Source organism: Heptranchias perlo, chromosome 4 (genome assembly GCF_035084215.1).
Source record: "Heptranchias perlo isolate sHepPer1 chromosome 4, sHepPer1.hap1, whole genome shotgun sequence".
Lineage (NCBI taxonomy): Eukaryota > Metazoa > Chordata > Chondrichthyes > Hexanchiformes > Hexanchidae > Heptranchias > Heptranchias perlo.
The window spans coordinates 117,162,300-117,190,078 of record NC_090328.1 but is presented as its reverse complement, the minus strand read 5'-3'; the positions used below and the strand labels follow the sequence as shown (position 1 = coordinate 117,190,078).

Here is a 27,779-nt window from a genome sequence, read left to right as displayed (position 1 = left end):
ATTGCTTTCCTTTCAAGTCCTCAAACATGTCATCAGCACCCAGCCCCGGGTCCACCTTTTCCAAAACTGCTCCGGGAGCTATCGTATCATGTCGAGTTATGGACGCTTTACTTTAAGAAGGATGTCAAGGCCACAGAGAGGGTGCAGAAGAGGTTCGCAAAGATGGATACCAGGGAAGAGAGGCTTTCGGTATGAGGGGAGACTAGGGAAAGTGGGGCTTTTGTTTTAATTAGACCGGGAGATTAAGGGAGATGTGGTAAAGGTGTTTAAAGTGAAGAAGGGTTTTGATAAGGTAAATCAGGAACAGTTTCTTCTCGTCACTGAATTGGTAACTAGAGAATATAAATTGAAGAATATAAATTTATCACCAAAGTACAAAGGGAGAGGTTAGGAGAATTTTTTTTCTGCAGTGGGTGGTTAGGACATGGAATGCTCTACTAGAAACAATGCCATGCTGGCTTTTAGAAAGGAAGAGGATACATATTTCAAAAAGAAAACATTAAAAGGGGAAAGCACAGGGGAATAGGGTTAAGTAGGCGACTCTTTCAGAAATCCAAGAGAGGCATTAATGGCCTCCTTCAGAGCTACAAAATTTCACAGCCCCACTTTTTATGGGGAGGGAGCGGGGAGGATCCAGGGCAGGCTGAAAACGGCCTAAGAAACCAGCAAGGCCGGGGACACGGAGATCCTGACGATCTTAACGGCAGGACCTCATTGACATTCTTTTATTCCATTTCTCACACGGCAGCCGGCCAAATGGACACCCTGGCCGGTGGATGGGAGGGAACACCAGCGGCAGGAGGCCGCAGTTGGGGACTCTTGGGGTTGACCTCCAGCAATTGGGAGGGGAAAGGGAAGGCCACAATCGGGAAGGGTGAGAGAGGTCAGCGATCGGAAGAGAGTTCAGCGATCAGGAGGGGGAGGAGAGGTCAATGATGGGGGGGAGGGGGGAGAGAGGTCCTTGATCGGGAAAGAGTTCAGCGATCAGGAGGGGGAAGAGAGGTCAACGATGGGGGGGAGAGAGGTCAGCAATCGGGAGAGAGGTCAGCGATCAGGAGGGGGGAGAGAGGTCAACGATGGGGGGGGGAGAGGTCAGTGATTAGGAGAGAGGTCAGCGATCAGGAGGGGGAAGAGAGGTCAACGATGGGGGGGGAGAGAGGTCAGTGATTGGTAGAGAGGTCAGCGATCGGGAGGGGGTAGAGAAGTCAACAATGGGGGGGAGGGAGAGAGGTCAGTGATCGGGAGAGAGGTCAGCGATCGGGAGAGAGGTCAGCGATCGGGAGGAGAGGAGAGGTCAGCGATGGGGAGGGGGGAGACAGGTCAGCGATGGGGAGGGAGGAGAGAGGTCAACAATGGGGAGGGGGAGAGATGTCAGCAATCGGGAGGGAGGAGAGAGGTCAGCGATGGGGAGGGGGAGAGGTCAGCGATGGGGAGGGGGGAGAGAAGTCAGCGATGGGGAGGGGGGAGAGGTCAGCAATGGGGAGAGAAGTCAGCGATCGGGAGGGGGGAGAGAGGTCAGTGAATGGGAGGGGAGAGAGAGGTCAGCGATGGGGAGAGAGGTCAGAGATGGGGAGAGAGGTCAGCGATCGGGAGAGCTGGGGGAGGGGGGCGCTGGCGATCGGGGCTGGTGGAGGCCGAAGGCTTCCTTGTGGGGTGGGGAGAGCACTCCTGCTCCTCCTGGCCCACAAGGAGTGCTGAGAAAAGCACTTACCTTGTGGTGCTGGCAGCTCCCACGTTCCCCGTATTTCACTCTTTAACCCCCCTACCCCGACCCTCTCCCACCTGACATGGGGGGTTAATATGGAGGCCCATGATGCTATGCGAAAGGTGCCCCTATCTGCTCAGATCTTTGAACCTGGAATAAATGAACATAGAAGCTGGCACCAGTTATTAAAATGAAAGATAAATGAGTGCATGAAAGCTCACTTAAAAAGTCAAGATTGATAGATTTCAACCATCCAACATTTTTGTATAAGCGATCCTGATTTAAATCCAAATAGAAGACTCCCCTTCCTCTCCCCCATATAAACAACCACTTCCAAAAGCCCTTACAATCAACAAGACCTGAAGGAAAAGTCTTTAGCAGGAACCATTATTTCTGGAAATAACTCCCTGCTGGTTTGTTCCTTTTTAGTCATCCCAAGCAGCCCATCCAAAATATACCCTCCGTTGTGGAAACTCTGAGTTTCATGATCTAATATCTGCCTCGGTTATTTTTCTGCTGTTGAAAAGCTTGACAAGTGAGTGTATATTACTGTACCAGGAACTGTCTGAGACACCAGATGGACTCTTTCATGCACCTACTCTGCAGACTTCCCAGCACATTCCAGACAGAATTGCCAGCTAAGCATTTCTAAACTTTGTCCAAAGATAGACAATGTAGGAACTCAAATTACATTTGAGATGTTAAAAATATGCTTGGAAAGTAAACACACACACACACACACACACACAAAAATCAGAAACACAAAAAACTTGTAATGAAAAGGCTAAAATGCTAAACGGCAGGTCAATTAATATCTGAAAGAGAAAGGTAGATTAATATTTAGGATGGGACAGATAGGTTCATATTTAGGATCGAACCCTTCATCAGGTTAATGTTTCAGTTGTGCCAACTCTGGTGAAGTCATGTTATCTTGTATCGAGCCTTAATTAGACCACACTTACTGCGCACAGTTCTGGTCATCATATTATAAAAAGGATATAGAGGTACCGGAGAAGGCGCAAAAAAGATTTACTAGGATGATACCAGAACTGAGTGGTTATACTTATCAGGAAAGGCTAAACAGGCTGGGGGTCTTTTCACTCAAAAAGAGAAGGCTGAGGGGTGACCAAAGAGAGGTCTTTAAAATTATGAAGGGGTTCGATAGGGTAGATGTGGAGAAGATGTTTCCATTTGTGGGGGAGACCAGAACTAGGGCCATAAATATAAGATAGTCACTAAGAAATCCAATAGGGAATTCAGGAGCAACTTTTAAAAAAATTATTTTCATGGGATGTGGGCGTCACTGGCAAGGCCGGCATTTATTGCCCATCCCTAATTGCCCTCGAGAAGGTGGTGGTGAGCTGCCTTCTTGAACCGCTGCAGTCCGTGTGGTGAAGGTTCTCCCATAGTGCTGTTAGGTGGGGAGTTCCAGGATTTTGGCCCAGCGATGTTGAAGGAACAGCGATATATTTCCAAGTCGGGGTGGTGTGTGACTTGGAGGGGAACGTGCAAGTGGTGTTGTTCCCATGTGCCTGCTGCCCTTGGCCTTCTAGGTGGTAGAGGTCGCGGGTTTGGGAGGTGCTGTTGAAGGAGCCTTGGCGAGTTGCTGCAGTGCATCCTGTGGATGGTACACATTGCAGCCACTGTGCGCTGGTGGTGAAGGGAGTGAATGTTTAGGGTGGTGGATGGGGTACCAATCAAGCAGGCTGCTTTGTCCTGCATGGTGAACAGCTTCTTGAGTGTTGTTGGAGCTGAACTCATCCAGGTAAGTGGACAGTATTCCATCACACTCCTAACTTGTGCCTTGTAGATGGTGGAAAGGCTTTGGGGTGAGTCACTTGCCACAGAGTACAGAGCTTCTGACCTGCTCTTGTAGCCACAATATTTATGTGGCCGGTCCAGTTAAGTTTCTTTACCCAGAGAGTGGTGAGAATGTGGAACTCGCTACCACAAGGAGTAGTTGAGGCAAATAGCATAGATGCTTTTAAGGGGAAGGTAGATAAGTACATGAGGGAGAAAGGAGTAGAAGGATATACTCGTAGGGTTAGATGAAGAGGGGTAGGAGGATGCTCATGTGGAGCATAAACACTGGCATGGGCCAGTTGGGCCGAATGGCCTATTTTTGTGTTGTAAATTCTATGTAATTTCTTTCTCTTTCAGACAGTGACCAACCTGCACTTCCAACATTTTCTGGTTTTGTTCCTGAAAAATATAATTTGTTGCTTTTTCCTTAAAAACAAATAACTTGAACTGTAACATTATTGACTTGAATCTGGTGAAATGCGAACAGTCAGATCGGAATCTAGTTGCAGATTCATCTCAGGTTAACGATGTGCTCCTGTACACAAAAGAAAGATTTACCTGAAATGGGTGTGAAGCTTTAACATTCACATTTACCAAATTCCAATTGTATGTAGACTGATTCGCCCTCCACACCTCCTCATAATGCCCGATTCTGTCCTTGGTATAGACCACAAATGAATTGGATTGCTTCTGCTTGAGTTGGTAAAAGAAAGATAGGCATCCAGACAGAACGGAAGTTGTCACTGGTGACATTAACTGAGCTACTTCATGTAAACTTGTAGAGTAAATAGAGTCAACATACATATAATGACCTGCAAGGAAAACAACAGATTCAAATACAATATGTCAGTTGTAAAGTGGATCATTGAATAGTCTTGACAATCTGATATTAGTATATCTTTTTCTGTTAGGGGAACTATACAAATATGTTACAGAACAGTTTAACATATAATGAACAAGTGGGCATAGGTGTAAGATTAAATGTAAGAGATTTAGGACAATTTCATTTCTATTGATTTCGATAAGAATCATACATTCATACAGCACAGAAGGAGGCCATTCAGCCCATCGTGCCTGTGCCGGATCTTTGAAAGAGCTATCCAATTAGTCCCACTCCCCCTGCCCTTCCCCCTAGCCCTGCAATTTTCTACCCTTCAAGTATATATCCAATTGCCTTTTGAAAGTTACTATTGAATCTGCTTCCACCGCCCTTTCAGGCAGTGCATTCCAGATCATAACAACTCGCTGCGTAAAAAAAAAATCTCCTCATCTCCCTTCTGGCTCTTTTGCCAAATACCTTAAATCTGTGTCCTCTGGTTACCGACCCTCCTGCCAGTGGAAACAGTTTCTCCTTATTTACTCTGTCAAAACGTTTGCTGATTTTGAACACCTCCATAAAATCTCCCCTTAACCTTCTCTGCTCTAAGGAGAACAATCCCAGTTTCTCCAGTCTCTCCACATAACTGAAGTCCCTTATCCCTGGTACCGTTCTAGTAAATCTCCTCTGCACCCTCTCCAAGGCCTTGACATTCTTCCTAAAGTGTTTAACTTTCTAAAGAGAACAATCCCAGCTTCTCTAGTCTCTCCATGTAAAGAGGAATAAAAATGAGATGGTTTGTCTAACGGGCGGTAATCCGCGAACCCAGTTTTACGCCCGAGTGACAAGTTGAAAATCTACCCCACTGTGCCATAAGTGCTGGTAAAATCAACACCCCTAGTATGGAGAGGGATAAGAAGACTTTGCAGCAGCTAGGCAACCACTGTACTTTTGTTTGGACCCCGCCTTGTCCTCCTGCCAGTGAAACTGGGGTCTACTGTAAGCAGGAAAGTTTATCCAGGAGCAGGGACACACCATAGGAACATAGGAACAGGAGTAAGCCATCCAGCTCCTCGAGCCTGTTCTGCCATTCAATGAAATTATGGTTGATCTGTATCCTAACTCCATCCACCCACCTTGGCTCCATATCCGTCAATACCCTTGGCTAGCAAAAATCTATCGATCTCAGATTTAAAATGATTGATTGAGCTAGCTTCTACTGCTTTTTGTGGGAGAGAGTTCCACACTTCTACCACCCCTTGTGTGAAGAAGTGTTTCCTAACTTCTCTCCTGAATGGCCTGGCTCTGATTTTATGTCCCCTTGTCCTAGACTCTCCCACCAGCAGAAAATGTTTCTCTCTATCTACCCTATCAATTCCTTTCAAACATCAAAGGTGTTACACTATAAACCTTGATACAACAGCGAAAGAGCGTTACATTGCCTGCAAGAGTTGTTTCTTTCTCACTTCCGACTCAGAATCAATTGTGGAAATGTAACATTCTGGCTGTTTTTTTTTGTTAAGGTGTGGTTCAGCCCTTTAAGAAGTAAAGTAACATTTCTACACCAGAAGAGAAATAGCCACAGATAACCACTTTTCAGTTCTTCTGGCAAATACCTAGGAGCAAAAAAAAAGACCTGCCATTTGATAGGTTTGATGGGGTAGACGTAGAGAAGATGTTTCCACTTGTGGGGTGTACCAAAACTAGGGGCCATAAATATAAGATAGTCACTAATAAATCCAATAGGGAATTCAGGAGAAACTTCTTAACTCAGAGTGGTGAGAATGTGGAACTCGCTACCACATGGAGTGGTTGAGGCGAATAACATAGATGCATTTAAGGGGAAACTAGATAAACACATGAGGGAGAAAGGAATAGAAGGATATGCTGATAGGGTCAAATGAAGAGGGGTGGGAGGAGGCTCATCTGGAGCATGGACCAGTTGGGTTCAATGGCCTGTTTCTGTGCTGTACAATCTATGTAATTCTATGTAATTTTTACATTCTTTTTATTCCATCTTTTAACATTCTTCACACTTGAGGTTTTCAGAAAACCTTAGTTTTGCGAATATTGTAGATCAGAAAACCTGTTGTGAGCATCGCACAGAAAAACTACTTACCATGCAGTTCATGAATTGAAAAATCATTCTGTTGTCCAGCACAAGCGTAATTTACTTTTTGGTCCTGACTAACACACAGACTCACATGAGTTGTGCCACCACAACCCACTTCGGAGATTCCTAGGGAATAAATCACTGGCTCGTAGACAAACAGAAATCCCACTGTAATTCAATAGCGGTTCTATGGCCAGGATCGTCTCTTCTTAAAGGAATACCGAGTACAGAAACTGCAGAACATGACATATCATGACATATCACCATCCCAACTTGGAAATATATCACCGTTCCTTCGTCGTCGCTGGGTCAAAATCCTGGAACTCCCACCTAACAGCACTGTGGGAGAACCTTCACCACACGGACTGCAGCGGTTGAAGAAGGCGTCTCACCACCACCTTCTCAAGGGCAATTAGGGATGGGCAATAAATGCTGGCTTTGCCAGCGACACCCATGTCCCAAGAATGAATTAAAAAAATATCAGATCATGTTATTGTGCTATTTGCAAGTTTATGTCGCCATGGAATTACATAGAATTTACAGCACAGAGACAGGCCTTTCGGCCCAACTGATCTATGCCGGTGTTTATGCTCCAAATGAGCCTCCTTCCACCCCACTTCACTATCAACATATCCTTCTATTCCTTTCTCCCTCATGTATTTATCTAGTTTCCCCTAAATGCATCCATGCTAGTTGCCTCAACCACTCCATGTGGTAGCGAGTTCCACATTCTAACCACTCTTTAGGTAAAGAAGTTTCTCCTGATTTCTTTATTGGATTTATTAGTGGCCATCTTATATTTATGGCCCTTAATTCTGGTCTACCCCACAGGTGGAAACATTTTCTCTACGTCTACCCTATAAAACTCCTTCATAATTTTAAAGTCCTCAATCAGGTCACCCCTCAGCCTTCTCTTTTCTAGCGAAAAGAGCCCCAGCCTGTTCAAGCTTTCCTGTTTAAGTATATCCTTTCAGTTCTGATATCATCCCAGTAAATCTTTTTTGCACCTTCTCCGGTGTCTCTATATCCTTTTTATAATATGGAGACCAGAACTCTCTCTGGAAATTCCCAGAACTAAGTCATCTGTCATGACTCTCATTGTAATTTGATAAAGTCCAATCATCGTGCAATAGTGTTTATTTAACAAGCAGCAGAATTGCAAATTCCAATTCAAGCAAAACAGGATGTGGTAGGTCATTCACCCAAGGGTACTTTAACTGGATTATTAAGAACAAACTTACTATTTTGAGTTTTGCAGGACAATCTTGCAATTTAGTGTTTTTTTCATGCTATCTGACTGTGCACTGTTTTGTAAATATGCCTTAGTGTTTTCTGTTAGTGGAAAGGTGTAATTTTTCCTTTGCTTGTTGCAATAAGGCAGTTGCTCGAGAGATCGGTTGACTGATCTGAGTGTGTCCTACTTATCCTTTCTATTAATCTGAGCAAAAATAGAGCTTGCCTGTGTATTATTTTTGTTCTGATTGTACATTAGTTAGCATTCTTAAGGTCTTTTTCAGCTTCAATAATATCACAATCTCACAGGATATAATGACTTACAAAAGTATTGGGACATACAGATATATAATCGCACAGTGCATTCGGCCCATCTTGCCTGTGCTGGCTCTTTGAAAAAGCTGTCCAATTAGTCCCACTCTCCTACTCGTTCCCCTTAGCTCTGCAAATTTTTCCTTTTCAAGTATTTAACCAGTTCCCTTTTGAAAGTTACGATTGAATCTGCCTCCACCACCCTTTCAGGCAGCGCATTCCAGATCGTAACAACTCCCTGCATAAAAATATTCTCTTCATCTCTCCTCTGGTTCTTTTGCCAATCACCTTAAATCTGTGTCCTCTGGTTACCGACCCTCCTGCCAGTGGAGACAGTTTCTCCTTATTTACTCTATCAAAACTCTTTTGTAATTTTGAACACCTCTATAAAATCTCCCCCTAAACTTTTCTGCTCCAAGGAGAACAATCCCAGCTTCTCCAATATCTCCACATAACCGAAGTCCCTCATCATTCATGAGAAAATACAAAACCTTACAACAATCATCCTTTGGCATTTTCTGGTGGTTTCTAGTGCTGCTGTGTGGTTTGCTGTGAGTAAATACTTCTCGTGGATAGTTACAGATGTCAACAGTACTACTTTGCTGCATATCTTTGATGGCTTTTATCCACAATTCGATGAGTGTTCTTCCTTAATATGCAACGTTTTATTCCATCTGTGGTCAGAATTCTTTTTGGGTTGTCCCCACTGAGGCAGTTGGTGCTCCTTCCAGTGCTCAATGACATAATTCATAACAGACTCCTTCAGATAAAGTCTGCAAGTTGTCATATTCTTAGTCCATCCTCAATTGAGCACCCCCCACTACATGTTTATTGAGAGCTGAGATCATTTATTTTGATTTCATGCTGAAGTAACATTGAGCTACGAGGCTTTACAGCTAGACATTCCAATTTGCATTGGAATTAATTTAAGTCAACCTACATTTTACATGTTGGGCCTGAATACTTGCTGTCTCAATGTAATAAAATGTTATTGTGCAAGGACATGCAGCATTTTACCTTTTGAAATGACATTGTTACTTACACATACAAAATTGATGGACAAGCCTGCACCATACCCATTATGACCGGAGCATCATGACTAGACACTTCATCTCCCCCCCACCACCCACCGACCCACCACCTCACCCCCCCCCCATCCCAGCCATGTAATCTCCTGGGAGAGGCAAAAAAAAGGAGAAAAAACCCCAGGGCCAATAAGGGAAAAAATACTCTGGAAAATTCCTCTCCGACCCTCTCGGCAATCAAAACCCGTCCAGGAGATCACACGGACCAAGTGTTATCTATAAAGACACTTACCTTCTATATGATACAATCGTTGCCCCCAGTCAAGAACCGGTCCAGCTCCCTCTTGAAGACAACAGAGAGTCAGCACCCACCTCACTTCAATGACTGTTACCTATATTTCATTATCCCTGCACTCCCAGTGGGGAGACACACATACACAGAACATGGGGGTGATTTTAGGAGGCAATTGCAGGTGAGTTGGGGGCAGGAGGGCTCTGAAAATTGTGGAAATCCTGTTTGGGTTCGGAAGCCGGCTCCAACCCGCCGATTTCCGAGTTTCCCAGGGACCCACCTGTGTGCGCGCGGGTGACCCGAAAACAGAAGTCCACCAGCAATTAAAGCCAGCGGGATGACAGTTAAAGAGCCAAATGTACCTGATTGAGGTACTTAAGGCACTTTACCTGTGGCAGATTAAGTAGTTAGAAAGATTTTTAACTTACCTGGGCAGCTTGCCCACCGCTACTGATTCATGTCTGGTGAAACCAGGCATGAAGGGCCGGATCAGGCAAAAAGAAACGAAATAAATTAAATAAAAAACCATGGAAGGAAGTGAAAACATAAATGAACCTACCTTTGAAACCTGCTCCGATGTCCGATGTCCCCCGTTCCGATGTCCCCCTCTTCACCCCCCCCGATGTCCTCCCGATCTTCCCCCGATGTCATCCCGATCTTCCCCTCTCCCCCCCCCCCCCCCCCGATCTACTCCTCTCTCTCCGCCCCAATCTTCCCCTCTCCCTCCCGATCTTCCCTTCTCCCCCCCACCCCGGTCTTCCGTTCCAGTGCCAGATGATGTCTGGCTCTTTCTGTTTTTCGCGCCCCCCTCACCCCCACCCTCACATTGCAGCTCCCAATGACAGCCAGCCTGTCAATCAGGCTAGCTGCCTGGCACGAAATCCCAAGAGGACGTTAATCATCAGCATCGGAAACGGTAAGTTTTGTTCATCTGGGTTTGCCACGCGTACCTTCACCCCCCCTCTCCAACCCACTGCCAACCCGCCACCGTTGTAAAATCGAGCCCCATGGTTTCAAAGTCAGGGCTACAACATTGCAGCCTTGATTTTCTGACCTGTGGTCACGAGACAGTGGAATATCCCTATAATGTAGCTTTCCCACCTTGATGCAAGTCAGTTGGATTGTGATCCATCTTTGAAAAATGTCGTGGGTTTTGCACCAAATTGATACTTTTGTTGAAGTGAAGTTACATTCTCCTTAATTATTTATACTTCAGACTTTCAAAATCATGAAGGGTTTAGATAAAGTAAATAAAGAGAAACTGTTCCCATTGGTGGAAGGGTCAATAACCAGAGGACACAGATTTAAAGTGTCTGGCAAAAGAAACAAAGGCGACATGAGGAAAAACTTTTTTACGCAGCATGTAGTTATGGTCTGGAAAGCACTGCCTGAAAGGGTGGTGGAAGCAGAGTCAATCGTAGCTTTCAAAAAGGGAATTGGATAAATACTTGAAGGGAAAAAATTTGCAGGGGTACGAGGAATGAACGTGGGAATGGGACTAACTGGATTGCTCTTACAAAGAGCCGGCACAAGCTCGATGGGCCGAATGGCCTCCTTCTGTGCTGTAACCATTCTATGATTCTATAAGATTGGATATTAGTACAAAATATTAGTACTGCATTCAGCTCTGGGCACCGCACCTCAGGAAGGATAGAATCATAGAATCATAGAAGTTTACTATATTGGCCTTGGAGGGGGTGCAGTGCAGATTCACCAGAGTCATACTGGAGTTTAAAGGGTTAAATTATGAGGACAGCTGGCTTAGACTAGGCTTGTATTCCCTTGAATATGAAAGATTAAGTTCCGCAGGGATCAGTACTAGGTCCCTTGCTTTTTCTGGTATATATCAATGATTTAGACTTAAATGTAGGGGGCATGATTAAGAAGTTTGCAGATGATACAAAAATTGGCCATGTGGTTGATAGTGAGGAGGAAAGCTGTAGTTTGCAGGAAGATATCAATGGACTGGTCAGGTGGGCAGAAAAGTGGCAAATGGAATTCAATCCGGAGAAGTGTGAGGTAATGAATTCGGGGAGGGCAAACAAGGCAAGGGAGTATACAATAAATGGTCGGATACTGAGAAGTAGGGAGGAAGAGAGGACCTTGGAGTGCATGTACACAGATCCATGAAGGTAGCAGGACATGTAGATAAGGTGGTTAAGAAGGCATATGGGATACTTTCCTTTATTAACTGAAGCAAGGAGGTTATGCTAGAATTGTATAAAACACTAGTTAGGCCACAGCTAGAGTACTGCGTACAGTTCTGGTCACCACATTACAAGAAAGATGTGATTGCACTAGAGAGGGGACAGAGGAGATTTATGAGGATGTTGCCAGGACTGGAGAATTTTGGCTATGAGAAAAGATTGGATAGGCTGGGGTTGTTTTCTTTTGGAACAGAGGAAGCTGAGGGGTGATTTAATTGAGGTGTATAAAATTATGAGGGGCCTAGATAGAGTGGATAGGGAGGACCCTTAGCAGAGAGTCAATAACCAGGGGGCATAGATTTAAAGTAATTGGTAGAAGGATTAGAGGGGAGCTGAGGAGAACTTTTTTCACCCAGAGGGTGGTGGGGGTCTGGAACTCATTGCCTGAAAGGGTGGTAGAGGCAGAAACCCTCAACTCATTTAAAAAAGTACTTGGACGTGCACTTGAAGTGCTGCAACCCACTGGACTACGGACCAAGAGCTGGAAAGTGGGATTAGCTGGATAGCTCTTTTTTGGCCGGCACAGACATGATGGGCAGAATGGCCTCCTTCTGTGCTGTAAATTTCAATGTTTAAGGGGTGATCTAATTGAGGTGTTCAAGATGATTAAAGGATTTGATAGGGTAGATAGAGATAAACTATTTCCTCTGGTGGGGGAATCCAGAACAAGGGGTCATATCCTTAAAATTAGAGCCAGGCCACTCAGGGGTGATGTCAGGAAACAATTCTTCACACAAAGGGTAGTGGAAATCTGGAACTCTCTCCCCCAAAAAGCTGTTGAGGCTGGGGGTCAATTGAAAATTTAAAAACAGAGATTGATAGATTTTTGTTAGGTAAGGGTATTAACGGTTACGGAACCAAGGGGGTAGATGAGTTAAGATACAGATCAGCCATGATCTAATTGAATGGCAGAACAGGTTCGAGGGGCTGAATGGCCTCCTCCTGTTCCTTTGTTCCTAAAACAAAAAAGTGTGTTCAAACCAAATACATTTTATGAGCCTTTCGCTAATAAAAAGATTTTTTTTAGCACATCTAAAATGCTACGGCATTAGAAAACATACCATGCTCATTGTCCAAAGTGTGATCAGTAGGCAGGTTTGTGGGTGAATCTCGGACCGAACCTCCACCGACCAGCCAGTTCAGGTTTGGGTTCCATCTGTTGTTATAGCCGCAAAGATGATTTTCTTCAAAGGTACACACTGTAATTGTAACGGCATTTGGTGAAAAGGAGCTCGTGGTGTTGGATACAGAGCTACGACCAAGAATATTAACTGAGATACAATCAGTGCAAAAGATATAGAGGGCACAGAATTCTTAAATTGCATTCAGGAGAACTTTTTTAGCCAGTATGTAGCAAGCCCAACAAGAGTGGGGGGGGGGGGTGGGGGGGGGGCAGTTCTGGATTTAGTTTTAGGGAATGAAGCTGGGCAGGTGGAAGGAGTATCAGTGGGAGAGGCCAATTTTACTAAGCTGAGATGTGATTTAGCAAAAATGGACTGGAAACAGCTACTTGAAAGTAAATGAGTGTCAGAGCAGTGGGAGGCATTAAAGGGGGAGATTCAAGGGGCTCAGAGCAAATATGTTCCCACAAAGAAAAAGGGTGGGTCTGCCAAATCTAAAGTCCACTGGATGTCAAGGAGCATACAGGGTAAGATAAGGCAAAAAAGGGAAGCTTATGTCAGATACCGAGAGCCTAGAGGAATAGAAAGTGCAGGGGTAAAATTAGAAAGGAAATTAGGAAAGCAAAAAGAGGGCATGAGAAGATATTGACAAGTAAAATCAAAGAAAACCCAAAGATGTTTTATAAATACATTAAGAGCAAGAGGATAACTAAGGAAAGAGTAGGGCCTATTAGAGACCAAAAAGGTAACCTAAATGTGGAGGCGGAATATGTGGGTATGGTTCTTAATGAATACTTTGCGTCTGTCTTCACAAAAGAGGGGGATGATGCAGAGATTGTAGTTAAGGAGGAAGAGTGTGAAATATTGGATGGGATAAACATAGTGAGAGAAGTATTAAGGGGATTAGCATCTTTGAAAGTAGATAAATCACCAGGGCCTGATGAAATGTATCCCAGGCTGTTAAAAGAAACAAGGGAGGAAATAGCGGAGGCTCTGAACATCATTTTCCAATCCTCACTGGATACAGGTGTGGTGCCGGAGGATTGGAGGACTGCTAACGTTGTACCGTTGTTTAAAAAGGGAGCGAGGGATAGGCTGAGTAATTACAGGCCAGTCAGTCTAACATTGGTGGTGGGCAAATTATTGGAATCAATTCTGAGCGACAGTATAAACCGTAATTTAGAAAGGCACAGATTAATCAAGGACAGTCAGCACGGATTTGTTAAGGGAAGGTGGTGTCTAACAAACACTTTTTGAGGAGGTAACAAGGAGGATCGATTAGGTTAGTGCATTTGATATAGTCTACACAGATTTTAGCAAGGCTTTTGACAAGGCCCCACATGGCAGACTGGTCAAAAAAGAAAAAGCCCATGGGATCCAAGAGAAAGTGGTAAATTGGATCTAAAATTGGCTCAGTGGCAGGAAGCAAAGGGTAATGGTCAACGGGTGTTTTTGTGACTGGAAGAATGTTTCCAGTGGGTTCCGCAGAGCTCAGTACTAGGCCCCTTGCTTTTTGTGGTATGTATTAATGATTTGGACGTAAATGTAGGGGGCTTGATCAAGAACTTTGCAGATGATACAAAAACTAGCCGTGTGGTTGATAATGAAGAGGAAAGCTGTAGACTGCAGGAAGATATCAATGGAATGGTCAGGTGGGCAGAAAAGTGACAAATGGAATTTAATCCAGAGAAATGTGAGGTAATGAATTTGGGGAGGGCAAACAAGGCAAGGGAGTACACAATAAATGGGAGGATACTGAGCGGTGTAGAGGAAGTGAGGGACCTTGGAGTGCATGTCCACAGATCCCTGAAGGTAGCAGGACAGGTAGATAAGGTGGTTAAGAAGACATATGGAATACTTTCCTTTATTAGCCGAGGCATAGGATATAAGAACAGGGAGGTTATGCTGGAACTGTATAAAACACTAGTTAGGCCACAGCTTGAGTACTGCGTACAGTTCTGGTCACCACATTACAGGAAGGATGTAATTGCACTAGAGAGGGTACAGAGGAGATTTACAAGGATGTTGCCAGGACTGGAGAATTTTAGCTATGAGAAAAGATTGGATAGGCTGGGATTGTTTTTCTTGGAACAGAGGAGGCTGAAGGGTGATATGATTGAGGTGTATAAAATTATGAGGGGCCTGGGTAGAGTGGATAGGAAGGACCTATTTCCCTTAGCAGAGAGGTCAATAACCAGGGGGCATAGATTTAAAGTGATTGGTAGAAGGATTAGAGGGGAGCTGAGGAAAAATTCTTTCACCCAGAGGGTGGTGGGGGTCTGGAACTCACTGCCTGAAAGGGTGGTAGAGGCAGAAACCCTCAACTTATTTAAAAAGTACCTGGATGTGCATGTGAAGTGCCGTGACCTACAGGGCTACGGACCAAGTGCTGGAAAGTGGATTTAGGCTCATTTTCAGCCAGCGCGGACACGATGGGCCGAATGGCCTCCTTTTGTGCCATAAATTTTCTACGATTCCATGTAATCTAAAAACTTTCAGCTAGAAATTGGACCCAGCTGCGCCTTTTCTCTTTGCGCAGAACGGGTGCACCGCTATCCCAGTGCCTTCTCCCATGCCCCGCGGGCACCTGAAATATGTCTGACACCATCTTGGGTCAGATGTAGGAGTTGCCAACCCTCCAGGTATTGTCCTGGAGTCTCCAGGAATTAAAGATCAATCTCCTGGACGCTGCTGTGAGCAAAACCCAGGAGAAAAAATCATAGGGGCATAAAAAAATTATGATTTTTTTAAATACAATTTCTTTGAACACTTTCATTTATTAGTTATAAAAATATAGGAGATAGCGGAAAAGGCTGTTTGACAGGGCGAGGCGGTTGGAGGTGGGAAGTCATGTGATGAAAACTCCAGGAATACGTCCAACCAGAGTTGGCAACCCTGGTTAGTTCTAACACCCAAAGTAACTTCACCCCCAGAGAGACTGCAGAAATGCAACAGTTTTGAAATCTGTGCCTGATTTAATTGTAATGATCCGCTGCATGATGGGCAGTTTTGGATAACAGCTGAAAAGCTCTTTTGCTCCCTAATCTTAATATTGAATAATCGCATTCAACAATGGTCCCAAACATCCCACAACTAGCATAACAATCTCATCATTCTTACTTTCATTTCTATTGGTATAATAACTAAACAAACTCACCAATGCAATAGCCAGGAGTGATGTTGATTTCAAAAACTGCAATGCTAGCCTTCGGGTCTGGATTGACTATACCTTCTAGAATGATCTGTGGAAAAGTAAAATAAAACATTCATGTAGAATGCTTGTGAATAATAACTTTTGTTTCTTACAGAACATTTGCTGTATTGTGACAAATTGGACCCTATTTTTCAATTCAGCAAACTGATTCTCAGCTCTCATCACGATCTAATGCAGTTGGCTTTGATGAGACCTCACCTGGAGTACAGCGTACAGTTTTGGTCCCCTTATCTAAGGAAGGATATACTTGCCTTAGAGGCGGTGCAACTAGATTGATTCCTGGGATGAGAGGGTTGTCCTATGAGGAGAGGTTGAGGCGAATGGGCCTATACTCTCTGGTGTTTGAAACATATAGGATTCCGAGGGGGCTTGACAGGGTAGATGTAAAAAGATTGTTTTCCCTGGCTGGAGAGTCTAGAACTAGGGGGCATAGTCGCAGGATAAGGGGTCGGCCATTAAAGACTGAGATGAGGAGGAATTTCTTCACTCAGAGGGTTGTGAATCTTTGGAATGCTCTACCCTTAGAGGGCGGTGAATGCCGAGTCACTGAATATATTCAAGGCTGAGATAGATAGATTTTTGGACACTAGGGGAATAAAGGGATATGGGGATCGGGCGGGAAAGTGGAGTTGAGGTCGAAGATCAGCCATGATCTTATTGAATTGCGGAGCAGGCTCGAGGGGCCGGATGGCCTACTCCTGCTCCTATTTCTTATGTTCTAGTTGCTGAAATTGTCGAGTACCTATTTCCCCTAATTGTCTCCCCTTTTCTTTCTCCCTCATTTGAAGGCACTAGAGCTGATTTTTCTTTCTGAGTATCGAGTAGGTGCCTGATAGGCACAGCGCACCTGCGGTGAGGGAATTGCCTGAATTTTTCCTCCCCTCGGTGTGTCAGCTGTGGCTCAGTGGGTCACACTCTCACCTCTGAGTCAGAAGATTGTGGATTCCAGCCCCACTCCAGAGACTTGAGCATAAAATCCAGGCTGACGCTCCCAGTGCAGTACTGAGGGAGTGCTGCACTGTCAGAGGTGCCGCCTTTCAGATGGGACGTTAAACAGGGACCCCGTCTGCCCTCTCAGGTGGACGTAAAATATCCCACGGCCACTATTTCAGAGAAGAGCAGGGGAGTTTTCCAATATTTATCCTTCAACCAACATCACTAAAAAACAGGTCATTATTTCACTGCTGTTTGTGGGATCTTGCTGTGTGCAAATTGGCTCCCATATTTCTTACATTACAACAGTGACTACACTTCAAAAGTACTTCATTGGCTGTAAAACGCCTTTGGAAAGTGCTATATAAATGCAAGTCAGTCAGTCTTCCTTCTTTCCCTCCTCACCGGCACAGGCTCATTCCCCGCCTGGGTCTTATGGCTGCAGATGTGAGCACAGCTGGCAGGCCTCTTAGGTGATGGTCTGCAGCTGCATGTTGGGCCTCTGAGATTGGGGCCTTCTGTGAGCTAATCTCTATCAGCAGCCAGAAAGTCCTAATTGTACGCAAGTATCCAAGGGGATGAACGGGTTAACAATACCGCAGAAGCACTTACCCAAACGTCTCCGGCCTGCTCTCAGGACTTCCACAGACGGCCTGGTCAGCGAGGTTCGCTGGGGGACTGGCCATCCCTGCACCAAGGCACTCAGGGATTGCTGCAACAGGGAAATAAGGCGGAAGGCCTAGAACGTCCCGTCAGGCCTCATCACCATAACAACACGGGGCCCACTCCTGCTACAGGAACAGGCCCAGTTACATCAGTGGAGGGAGCCCCAGGAAAATTCCAGGGCAACCAAACAGGTGCGAGGACCTGAGTTACCAAGTCAGTGCCCCTTTTCCCTCTGCCATATGCTTAGGGCGGGGGTGGGGGGGTGGGTAGGGGGGCTGGGGTTGCTGATTCTCCAGGTGCAGGGCAGAGAAAAATCTACTCCCCCCGGGGGTGCCTCGCTCACATGGTCATTCTATGCGTGTGAGCCTAGCCAGCAGGCTATTTGACTGTGGGGGGCATGTTCAAGTCTTTCCTTATCTGATACACTGCAACCCTGCCTGATTTCTCCTCTCCCTAGACCAGGGCCACTCAGGCCAAATGAAGCCCTAACCACTGCCCATGGCCGAGATCAGGTAATGCAGCGCAGATTAAGGGTCAAACTTGAGACCTCCCTAGTCTGTGGATGACTCAATACTGTACCACTCCTTAAGTTGTTGGAGCAGTTCATCAAATATAAACTCAGAAACAATTTCAAACTCCCACTGAGTTAGAAAACCACTGGCTGTATTTTTAGAGGCAACAGATGTTCAATAATTACAGTACGCTGGTGACGGAAAAAGGGCAGAGAAGGAACACACTATATTATCTCAAACATCCATGCCCACTCTGTGACACAGAGAGACTTTTTAAAATTAGAGTTAATCATTGTTTTGAATCGGTGTAAAAATAGTGCTTGTTCCTTCAGGCACAGGGTTTGTCCACGATGTTGGCACAAATATGTGAGGGAATGTAAGAATCACATCGTTCTCCCCGTGATATGGACCAACATCTGTTAGTTCATGGAATGGGAGATGGCAGAACATATGAAGCAGAACTAAGGGACTTTTTAACAATCCCAATAGAATCACTTAGAGCAGAGAAGGTTAAGGGGAGATTTAATCGAGGTGTTCAAAATCATGAAGGGTTTTGATAGAGTAAATCAGGAGAAACTATTTCCACTGGCAGGAGGGTCGGTAACCAGAGGACACAGATTTAAGGTAATTGGCAAAAGAGCCAGAGGGGAGATGAGGAAATTTTTTTTACGCAGTGAGTTGTTATGATCTGGAATGCACTGCCTGAAAGAGAGGTGGAAACAGATTCAATAGTAACTTTCAAAAGGGAGTTGGATAAATACCTGAAGGGGAGAAAATTACAGGGCTATGGGGAAAGAGCAGGGGAGTGGGACTAATTGGAGAGCTCTTTCAAAGACCGGCACAGGCATGATGGGCCGAATGGCCACCTCCTGTGCTGTAAGTTTCTATGATTCTAAGAGGTCAGGGAGGGGACCTGAATAAAACAGGAACAAAGAATATTCAAAATATCCTACATAAAGGCAGGCATAGCTATGGGACTTTTTAACAATGCCGACAGAATATATGGATAGGTTATACTGTATATAACTGTATATGGTCTGTGGAAGTCATAGAATCATAGAAAGTTACAGCTCAGAAGGAGGCCATTCGGCCCATTGTGTCCATACCAGCCGAAAAAGAGCTATCCAGCTTAATCCCACTTTCCAGCACTTGGTCCGAAGCCCTGTAGGTTACGGCACTTCAAGTGCTCATCCAAGTACTTTTTAAATGAGTTGAGGGTTTCTGCCTTTCAGGCAGTGAGTTCCAGACCTCCACCACCCTCTGAGTGAAAAAAATTCTCCTCAGCTCCCCTCTAATCCTGCTACCAATTACTTTAAATCTATGCCCCCTGGTCACTGACCCCTCTGCTAAGGGAAATAGGTCCTCCCTTTCCACTCTATCTAGTCCCGTCATAATTTTATACACCTCAATTAAATCTCCCCTCAGCCTCCTTTGTTCCAAAGAAAACAATCCCAGCCCATCCAATCTTTCCTCATAGCTAAAATTCTCCAGTCCTGGCAACATCCTCATAAATCTCCTTTGTACCCTCGCGAGTGCAATCACATCGTTCCTGTAATGTGGTGACCAGAACTGTACGCAGTACTCAAGCTGAGGCCTAACCAATGTTTTATACAGTTCTAGCATAACCTCCCTGTTCTTATATTCTATGTTTTGGCTAATAAAGGAAAGTATCCCGTATGCCTTTTTAACTACCTTATCTACCTGTCCTGCTACCTTCAGGGATCTGTGAACATGCACTCCAAGGTCCCTCACTTCCTCTACTCCACTAGTATCCTCCCATTGTTAGTCCCTTGCTTTGTTTGCCCTCCCCAAATGCATTACCTCACACTTCTCTGGATTGAATTCCATTTGTCACTTTTCTGCCCACCCGAGCAGTCTTCCTGCAGTCTACAGCTTTCCTTGGTTTGATTGGCTGAATTATCTTTTCTTAGTCCAAGCTCTCTTATGTTCCAAAAAAAGCAACAAAAAATAGTCTGCAGATGCTGGAAATCATAGAACGATGTAAATGGACTATTTCTATTTCGTCGACTGATTTCCTGAGCTGTTCGGGTGGTTCCTGTCAGGAGTTGGCATCAGGATCTGGAGCTTTTAATTTTGACTCCCACAGGGATTGTGGCGGTACCAGAAGTTGTAAACTTCAGTTTAAGATGGATCTTTTTTTTCTAAGCAAAAAGCCAGCAGTTTAGCATCATTTCATGCAGTATTCAACAGATATTTCTTATCTTGAGATGTCCCCAAACTTTGCACAGACTTGCCACAGAATTTACATTCTCATGCCATAGAAATTGGATTTGAGGAGCTGCCTAAATCTATGAGAAACCTCTTATAACTAGCAGGAAAGTGGAAAATGTCAGTTGATGCCAGTTTGTTCACGTTTCATTTTACATAGAATTACTTAGAATTTACAGCACAGAAACAGGCCTCTTGGCCCCACAGGTCCATGCTGGAGTTTATACTCCACACGAGCCTCCTCCCTCCCTACTTCATCTCACCTTATCAGCATATCCTTCTATTCCATTCTCCCTCATGTGTTTATCGAGCTACCCCTTAAAGGCACCTATGTTATTCACCTCAATCACTCCTTGTGGTAGTGAGTTCCACATTCTCACCACTCTCTGGGTAAAGAAGTTTCTCCTGAATTCCTGATTGGATTAGTGACGATCTTATATTTATGGCCCTTAGTTCTGGTCTCCCCACAGGTGGAAACATCTTCTCTACGTCTACCCTATAAAATACTCTCATAATCTTAAAGACCTCTATCTGGTCCCCCCTCAGTCTTCTCTTTTCTAGAGTAAAGAGCCGCAGTCTGCTCATTCTTTCCTGATAGGTATAACCTCTCAGTTCTGGTGTCATCCTTGTAAATCTTTTTTGCACCTTCCCCAGTGCCTCTATATCCTTTTCAAAATATGGAGACCAGAACTGTTCACAGTACTCCAATTGTGGTCAAATGGACTGAGCCATCTCAACTACGGTAAATGTGGATAGAATGAGCAGTAAAAGGGCTACATAACCCTCATAATCTGAAGCACCCCATTCAAATTCTATTCAATATCTCTACGCCCTGCAGTCCTGTCAATTTAACCCCTCGAGAGCTCATTTCAACTCAGTGGTAGTATTTTGAACATATGTACCCCAGCATTCCACTGTGTCAGCATAACAACAATAACAACTTGCATTTATATAGCATCGTTAACGTAGTAAAACATCCCAAGGCAGTTCACAGGAACGATTATCAAGCAAAATTTGACACCGAGTCACATAAGGAGATATTAGGACAGGTGAGGTAGGTTTTAAGAAGCAGTTTAAAGGAGGAGAGGTGGAGAGACGGAGAGGTTTAGGGAGGGAATTCCAGAGCTCAGGGCCTAGGCAGCCGAAGGCATGGCCGCCAATGGTGGAGTGATTAAAATCGGGGATGCGCAAAAGGCCAGAATTGGAGGAGTGCAGAGATTTCAGAGGGTTGTAGGGCTGGAGGAGGTTACAGAGATAGGCAGGGGCGAGACCATGGAGGGATTCAAATCACAAGCATGAGAATTTTAAAATCGAGGTGTTGCTGGACCGGATACGAATGTAGGTCAGTGACTACAGGGGGCGATGGGAGAGCGGGGCTTGGTGCGAGTTAGGATACAGGTAGCAGAGTTTTAGATGAGCTCAAGTTTACAGAGAGTGGAAGATGGGAGGCCAGCCAGGAGAGCATTGGAATAGTCGAGTCTAGAGGTAACAAAGGCTTGGATGAGGGTTTCAGCAGCAGATGAGCTGAGGCAGAAATCCCCAAAGCGTGACAATTTATATGAATATTTTTCCAGACTTTTTTTTCTGAAAGTAGTTAAGCGATGAGAACAGCTATCTGCCTGCACACAGTAAGTACCTTGGATTTTTCTGTTATGTTCCGTACGCCTATACTAGCAATTTTCCAGCTGTCTGATGGTTCGCTGGCAAACCACAGCTGAAAATCAAAGCTGTCCCTGTCTGGCCGAAAGTACATATTCAATCTTCCAGGATCTGAACCAGTCATCTGATACACAAGCCTGACACAGCTTTCTCCCAGAGCATGAAGTTCAGGACTGATAAGGGAACCCACTTTTCCATTGTTGTCAGCAGAACCTTCAATATAGATGTAACGGCCTGAAAAAAAAAGGAGACCAGCTGTTATCAAGCTCCCGACCAGCAAGAGATGGATCTTCCATGCAAAAACTGCAGAAATTGTATTCGAATGTTCATTGAACTGGTGGCAGGAGGACTCCCCCTCCCTCCCCTCAGCCTCCCCATCCCTTCACCTCCCTTCCCTCTGCCTCCCCTCCACCTTCTCCCCCCCTCCTCCTCTCCCCTTCCCTCTGCCTCCCCTTCCCCTCCTCCCCCCTCCTCCTCTCCCCTCCCCCTCATTCTCCCTCCCTCCTCTACACTCCCCTCCAAAAAAACAGTCATTATGGGTCAAGGCAACATGGTAGATAACAAGAGTCTAACAAAATCATGGTAAAGTCCAGAGAAATGTTTAAAAATTTGGTTCCCATTCTTAATCCGCTTACAGTATTGGCAGCCCGCTTGATTGGCACCCCATCCACCGTCTTAAACATTCACTCCCTTCACCACCGGCGCACCGTGGCTGCAGTGTGTACCATCTACAGGATGCACTGCAGCAACTCACCAAGGCTTCTTCGACAGCACCTCCCAAACCTGTGACCTCTACCACCTAGAAGGACAAGAGCAACAGGTACATGGGAATACCATCACTTCCAAGTTCCCCTCCAAGTCTCACACCATCCGGACTCAGACAAATATCGGCCGTTTGTTCCTTCATCGTCGCTGGGTCAAAATCCTGGAACTCCCTACCTAACAGCACTGTGGGAGTACCTTCACCACATGGACTGCAGCGGTTCAAGAAGACGGCTCACCACCACGTTCTCAAGGGGCAACAAGGGATGGGCAATAAATGCCGGCCTTGCCAGCGACGCTCACACCCCAAGAATGAATTGCGTTAGGAATACTCCCTACATCATGTTTTAACACCATGATAAAGGGACATGCTCAACTTCACCCAAATATGCAACCTATAATGCTATGGCAGTGCAACCAAAAATCGGCAGCTATTGACTCAGTGAGCAAGTGCATCAGCACATTTTAACACAACCACCGCTCCCTGGAGTCAGTCTCCAAGGCCAACCACAAGCCACTTTGTAAATCTTGCTCTGTTATGATTTGGACTTTTCCCCCCTGAATACTTTTCTGGTGCAAATGGATCGACTACAATTTCCCTAAGCAGACTGACATCTCCTAAGAAGTACAGTGAAACTTGTACAAACAGACACTCCCAAAAAACAGACACTTATTGGAGACCCAAACAATTTACATGGTAAAATATACAAGAGACACTCTGAAACCAGACACTCGCAATTACAAACTACGGACAGCCTTCGATGCACCAAGCCCTTTTTTTAACTTAAAACACAGGACACAGTCTGTCGCAAAGCTGCTGTACCTGGAACTGTCACTGTGTCGGGATCACTGCTTCCCCATGCAGCTTGCTTCCTTTCTGCCTCCAAATTCTCGTGAGGTCAATGTATGCCGGTCAGTGCCAGGCGGCAGTGGGTTTTGTGAAAGAAATGGCATTTGTGGAATGAGGAGCTCTTTGAATAGCGGCAGAAAAACTGCTCTGTCTCTGGGATTGAATGCTTGCACTGCTCTGTCCTCATCGCGCCTCTGGTTCTTTTGCCAATTACCTTAAATCTGTGTCCTCTGGTTACCGACATTCCTGTCACTGGAAACAGTTTATCCTTATTTACTCCATCAAAACCCTTGATGATTTTGAACCTCTATTAAATCTCCCATTAACCTTCTCTGCTATAAGGAGAACAATCCCGGCTTCTCCAGTCTCTCCATATAACTGAAGTCCCACATCCCTGGTACCATTCTGGTAAATCTCCTCTGCACCCTCTCTAAGGCCTTGACATCCTTCCTAAAGTGCGGTGCCCAGAATTGGACTCAATACTGCTTCTGAGGCCTAACCAGTTCAGCCTTTGAGCCCTTTGGATACAGTTATTCACTGATAGAAAATTAAAGTACGAACACCCTAAAGTAACATAATCTAAATCTCCACGGTCATTAAAATTAAGATAATGCAGGAAGAGTGTCAGATGTCTTTGTGGGTAACTCAATGATATAGGGTAGTATTGAGCCGGACAGGTCAGTGTGGTTCGAGTTTCCATTATGGCATATGCTTTAGTCAGTCAATCTCACGAGGGCAGCTGAGGGAGGGCGACAAATGGCATAAGGATCAGTGGGCTCAGGAGGGGGAATTTCATTTATTGGTCCCCACTCCTGATCACTATCTAGTGAACCTTTCCTGGAAGTGCATAATGTAGAATTACATCGAACGTACAGCACAGAAACAGGCCATTCAGCCCAACAGGTCTATGCTGGTGTTTATGCTCCAAAGAAGCCTCAATGTGGGGACGTTGGGTGAGGACAAGATCCAACTTAGCTGCGCAGCTCCCTCCACAGTGGAATAGTCTGCCAATACTTGGGGGGTGATTTTAAACCCCAAGAATCGGTGGGTTGGGGGCGGGTGGGAGTTGAAAATAGTTGGATTTTTTGGGTCGCAACCCCAAATTTTTCGCGCTTTGCATTCCCAGTGGGAAGCCTGTACTTTTACGCGCCGACGTTAAACCCAGAAATAAAGCCGGGTTGTGCTCGCGACCCAAGAAACAACTATTTTCAACTCCCACCCGCCCCCAACCCACCCATTCTTGGGGTCTAAAATCAGCCCCTTACTGTCCATCCGGGTGTACATGGACCACCTGTATGACGTGTTGGAAGGCCACTGCTGTCCTGAAACTCGACTGCAGAGATGTGACGAGAAGTCTTAAGGAAAATTGGAGTATACTCAATCTGCTTTCTGTGTAAATTCTAATTGAGATACGTTTGAGTAGCCTCAATCTAATCCCAAGTGGTGTGGGCCCACAACACTAAACTGAGGAAAAATATGACACCAGTGGTTTTGAGGATGGGATTAAGAGATATTTGGCAAAAGAGTAAGAACTTTGCTCTGTATCTAATTGGACTGGGGAGTTCTTGATGCTGAGTCCCTGACGTGGAAGTGTCCCATTTCCCAGAGAGAACATCTCTCACCTCGATGAGCACAGAATGCACCATATTTTGTTTTCCTACTGTGACCTTTCTAGGTACGAAGCTTAGCTTCAGACAGTGCTGAACTCAAGATCATGACAGCAACAACAATTTGCATTTATATAGCGCCTTTAATGTCGTAAAACATCCCAAGGTGTTTCACCGGAGGGTTATCAGACAAAAAAAATCCAGGACTTAAGCCTTTATTCCTGATCACTCGGTATCCCGGTGACCCTGGGAAGAAACATCCTCTCTGAGGTGTGAGAGGGACTTAATACAGTTGTCTACCCTGCTGCCCAATGATGGGAACAGCGATGTAAAATAATTAAATCAACAGCAATGTAATAGGATATTCATACTGTTTGGTCCTGTAACTCATTCCTGTAATGAAATGGCAATCTGCTAATGAGCAAATAGCTCTAACTTTCTAACTTTTAATTCTAACTTTCAGTTCCGCACAGACATCTGAGTGTTTATGAGGTAATTTTTCAAGCTCACACTGCCGGGGGTGAGGTTCCTGGAAACTCAGAAAATCAACCGTCAAAGCAAGTGTCCAGCAAAATCCCCACACTTCAGTATTGTTTCCACAATTTAACAATTTATGAGTAAGAAGCATACTCCTAAAATCTGCAAATAGACTCTGCAAAACATTTCTTGAAATATACTGTTGGACGGAGCCACAAAAAGTATTGCCCAGAACGATCAACACAAGGAGTGTTGACAGCTATGTCATGGTCTAACACAATGACAATAAGCGATGCCAATCCGCAAAGCCTTCACCGAGGAGTTGAGTGGATCATGGCTGGAGTATGCAAATATATTCAGCCAGCCCATAAATCAGTGATATGTAGATTAACAGCTCTCAACCTCCTTTATGAGCAGAAGCACTTTTCTCTTTACAGGCCAAGAGCTACTTGGGATAACTGACTACAAAAAGATTAAACTTATCTAACGATTGGTATTTCTGGCTTACATATAACTACTGTTTAAAAAGACAGACAGGAAGGAAGGAAGGAAAGAAAGAACGAACTTGCATTTCTATAATGCCTTTCACGACCTCAGGATGTCCTAAAGTGCTTTACAGCCAATTAATACTTTTGAAGTGTAGGCACTGTTGTAATGTAGGAAACACGGCAGTTAATTTGACTCCTGTCCCTCCTGTTCCACATTCAGGTAAGTATATTTTAACAAACTTACCTTTTTGGTGATGGCCTGCAGCGGTCCCTTTAAGGCCTGCCCATTAGGCCGCAAGTAGACCTGGTTTTCCTGAACACAGCTGGTTTTAGGGTAGCCCAATTTACACAGAGGGCCTCAAGCAGGCGTTAGACCCCTTATTTGCATGTTTCAGGCGTGGACTCTGGATGCCTATTATTTTGCCTACACCAAAATAGCAAGCGGCGCATTTCCGGCTTGTAATGAGCACGTACTTCCTGCCAGCCATATTGGAATCTTCGGTGACCATTTAGCGCCTGAAAAACAGTCGCGGTGCCATCAAATTTCATGCCACGATGATAGGTTGAGTTTTGGAGATCAGTTGCGTTGAGTTTTTGTGGCGCTACTTGGGATTCCAATCACAATTTTGGACGTGACAGGAGCAGCAGGGACAGAAACAGAGAGAGATGGGTCTCTTGATGGATGGAGAGTGCCACTAATGTTAGTCACTGGAGTCCCCATAGAGAGGAGATTGAGTCGAGCAAAATAAGTGACTCTGAGGAGCTAGCAGAAGCATTTCTTTGAGCCAAATTTCAGGCACGTACAGGAGACTTAATGATAGAGATGGTGGCAGACTTTAATTTCTGAGTTTATGTTTCAGTGACAATATTGGAATCCTCGACAGTGCAAATGGTTTCCATGGATGCGGGCCAAACAGAGACTCATTGAAGATATAGCAACAACAACAACAACTTGCATTTATATAGAATCATAGAATCATAGAAAGGTTAGAGCACAGAAGGAGGCCATTCGGCCCATCGAGTCTGTGCCAGCTCTATGCAAGAGCAATGCAGCTAGTCCCACTCGCCCGCCCTTTCCCTGTAGCACTGCAAATTTTTTCCTTTCACGTCTTATCCAGTTCCCTTTTGAAGGCCAGGATTGAATCTGCCTCCACCGCCCACTCGGGCAGTGCATTCCAAATCCTAACCACTCGCTGTGTAAAAGAGTTTTCGTCATGTCACCTTTGGTTCTTTTGCCAATCACCTTAAAGCTATGCCCTCTGGTTCCGTTCACCCATCACTTCTGTGCTTATTGACCTACATTGACTCCCGGTCAGGCATCACCTCGATTTTAAAACTCTTATCCTTGTGTTCAAATCCCTCCATGGCCTCGCCCCTCCCTATCTCTGTAATCTCCTCCAGTCCTACAAACCTCCAAGATCTCTGCGCTCCTCCAATTCTAGCCTCTTGCACATCCCCGATTTTTGTCACTCCACCATTGGCGGCCGTGCCTTCAGCTGCCTAGGCCCTAAGCTCTGGACTTCCCTCCCTAAACCTCTCTGCCTCTCTACCTCACTCTCCTCCTTTAAGACACTCCTTAAAACCTACCTCTGTGATCAAGCTTTTGGTCACCTGTCCTAACATCTCCTTACGTGGCTCGGTGTCAAATTTTGTTTGATAATCACTCCTGTGAAGCGCCTTGGGATGTTTTACTACGTTAAAGGCGCTATATAAATGCAAGTTGTTGTTGTTTTTGTTGTGGCCAGCAGCTCCCT

At 45.1% G+C, this 27,779-nt stretch overlaps 1 protein-coding gene across 2 annotated transcripts in view; it reads right to left on the bottom strand.

The window, feature by feature from the left end:
- mamdc2a (MAM domain containing 2a) overlaps nucleotides 1-27,779 on the bottom strand; it is a 95,996-nt gene that overhangs the window by 49,343 nt on the left and 18,874 nt on the right. For both annotated transcript variants that reach the window (XM_067982268.1, XM_067982267.1), the window contains exons 3-6: nucleotides 21,819-22,075; nucleotides 15,786-15,870; nucleotides 12,569-12,706; nucleotides 4,067-4,320 (exon numbers count right to left, since the gene is read on the bottom strand). In XM_067982268.1, the coding sequence (XP_067838369.1) occupies nucleotides 4,067-4,320; nucleotides 12,569-12,706; nucleotides 15,786-15,870; nucleotides 21,819-22,075 (734 nt within the window). The remainder of the gene's footprint in view (nucleotides 1-4,066; nucleotides 4,321-12,568; nucleotides 12,707-15,785; nucleotides 15,871-21,818; nucleotides 22,076-27,779) is intronic.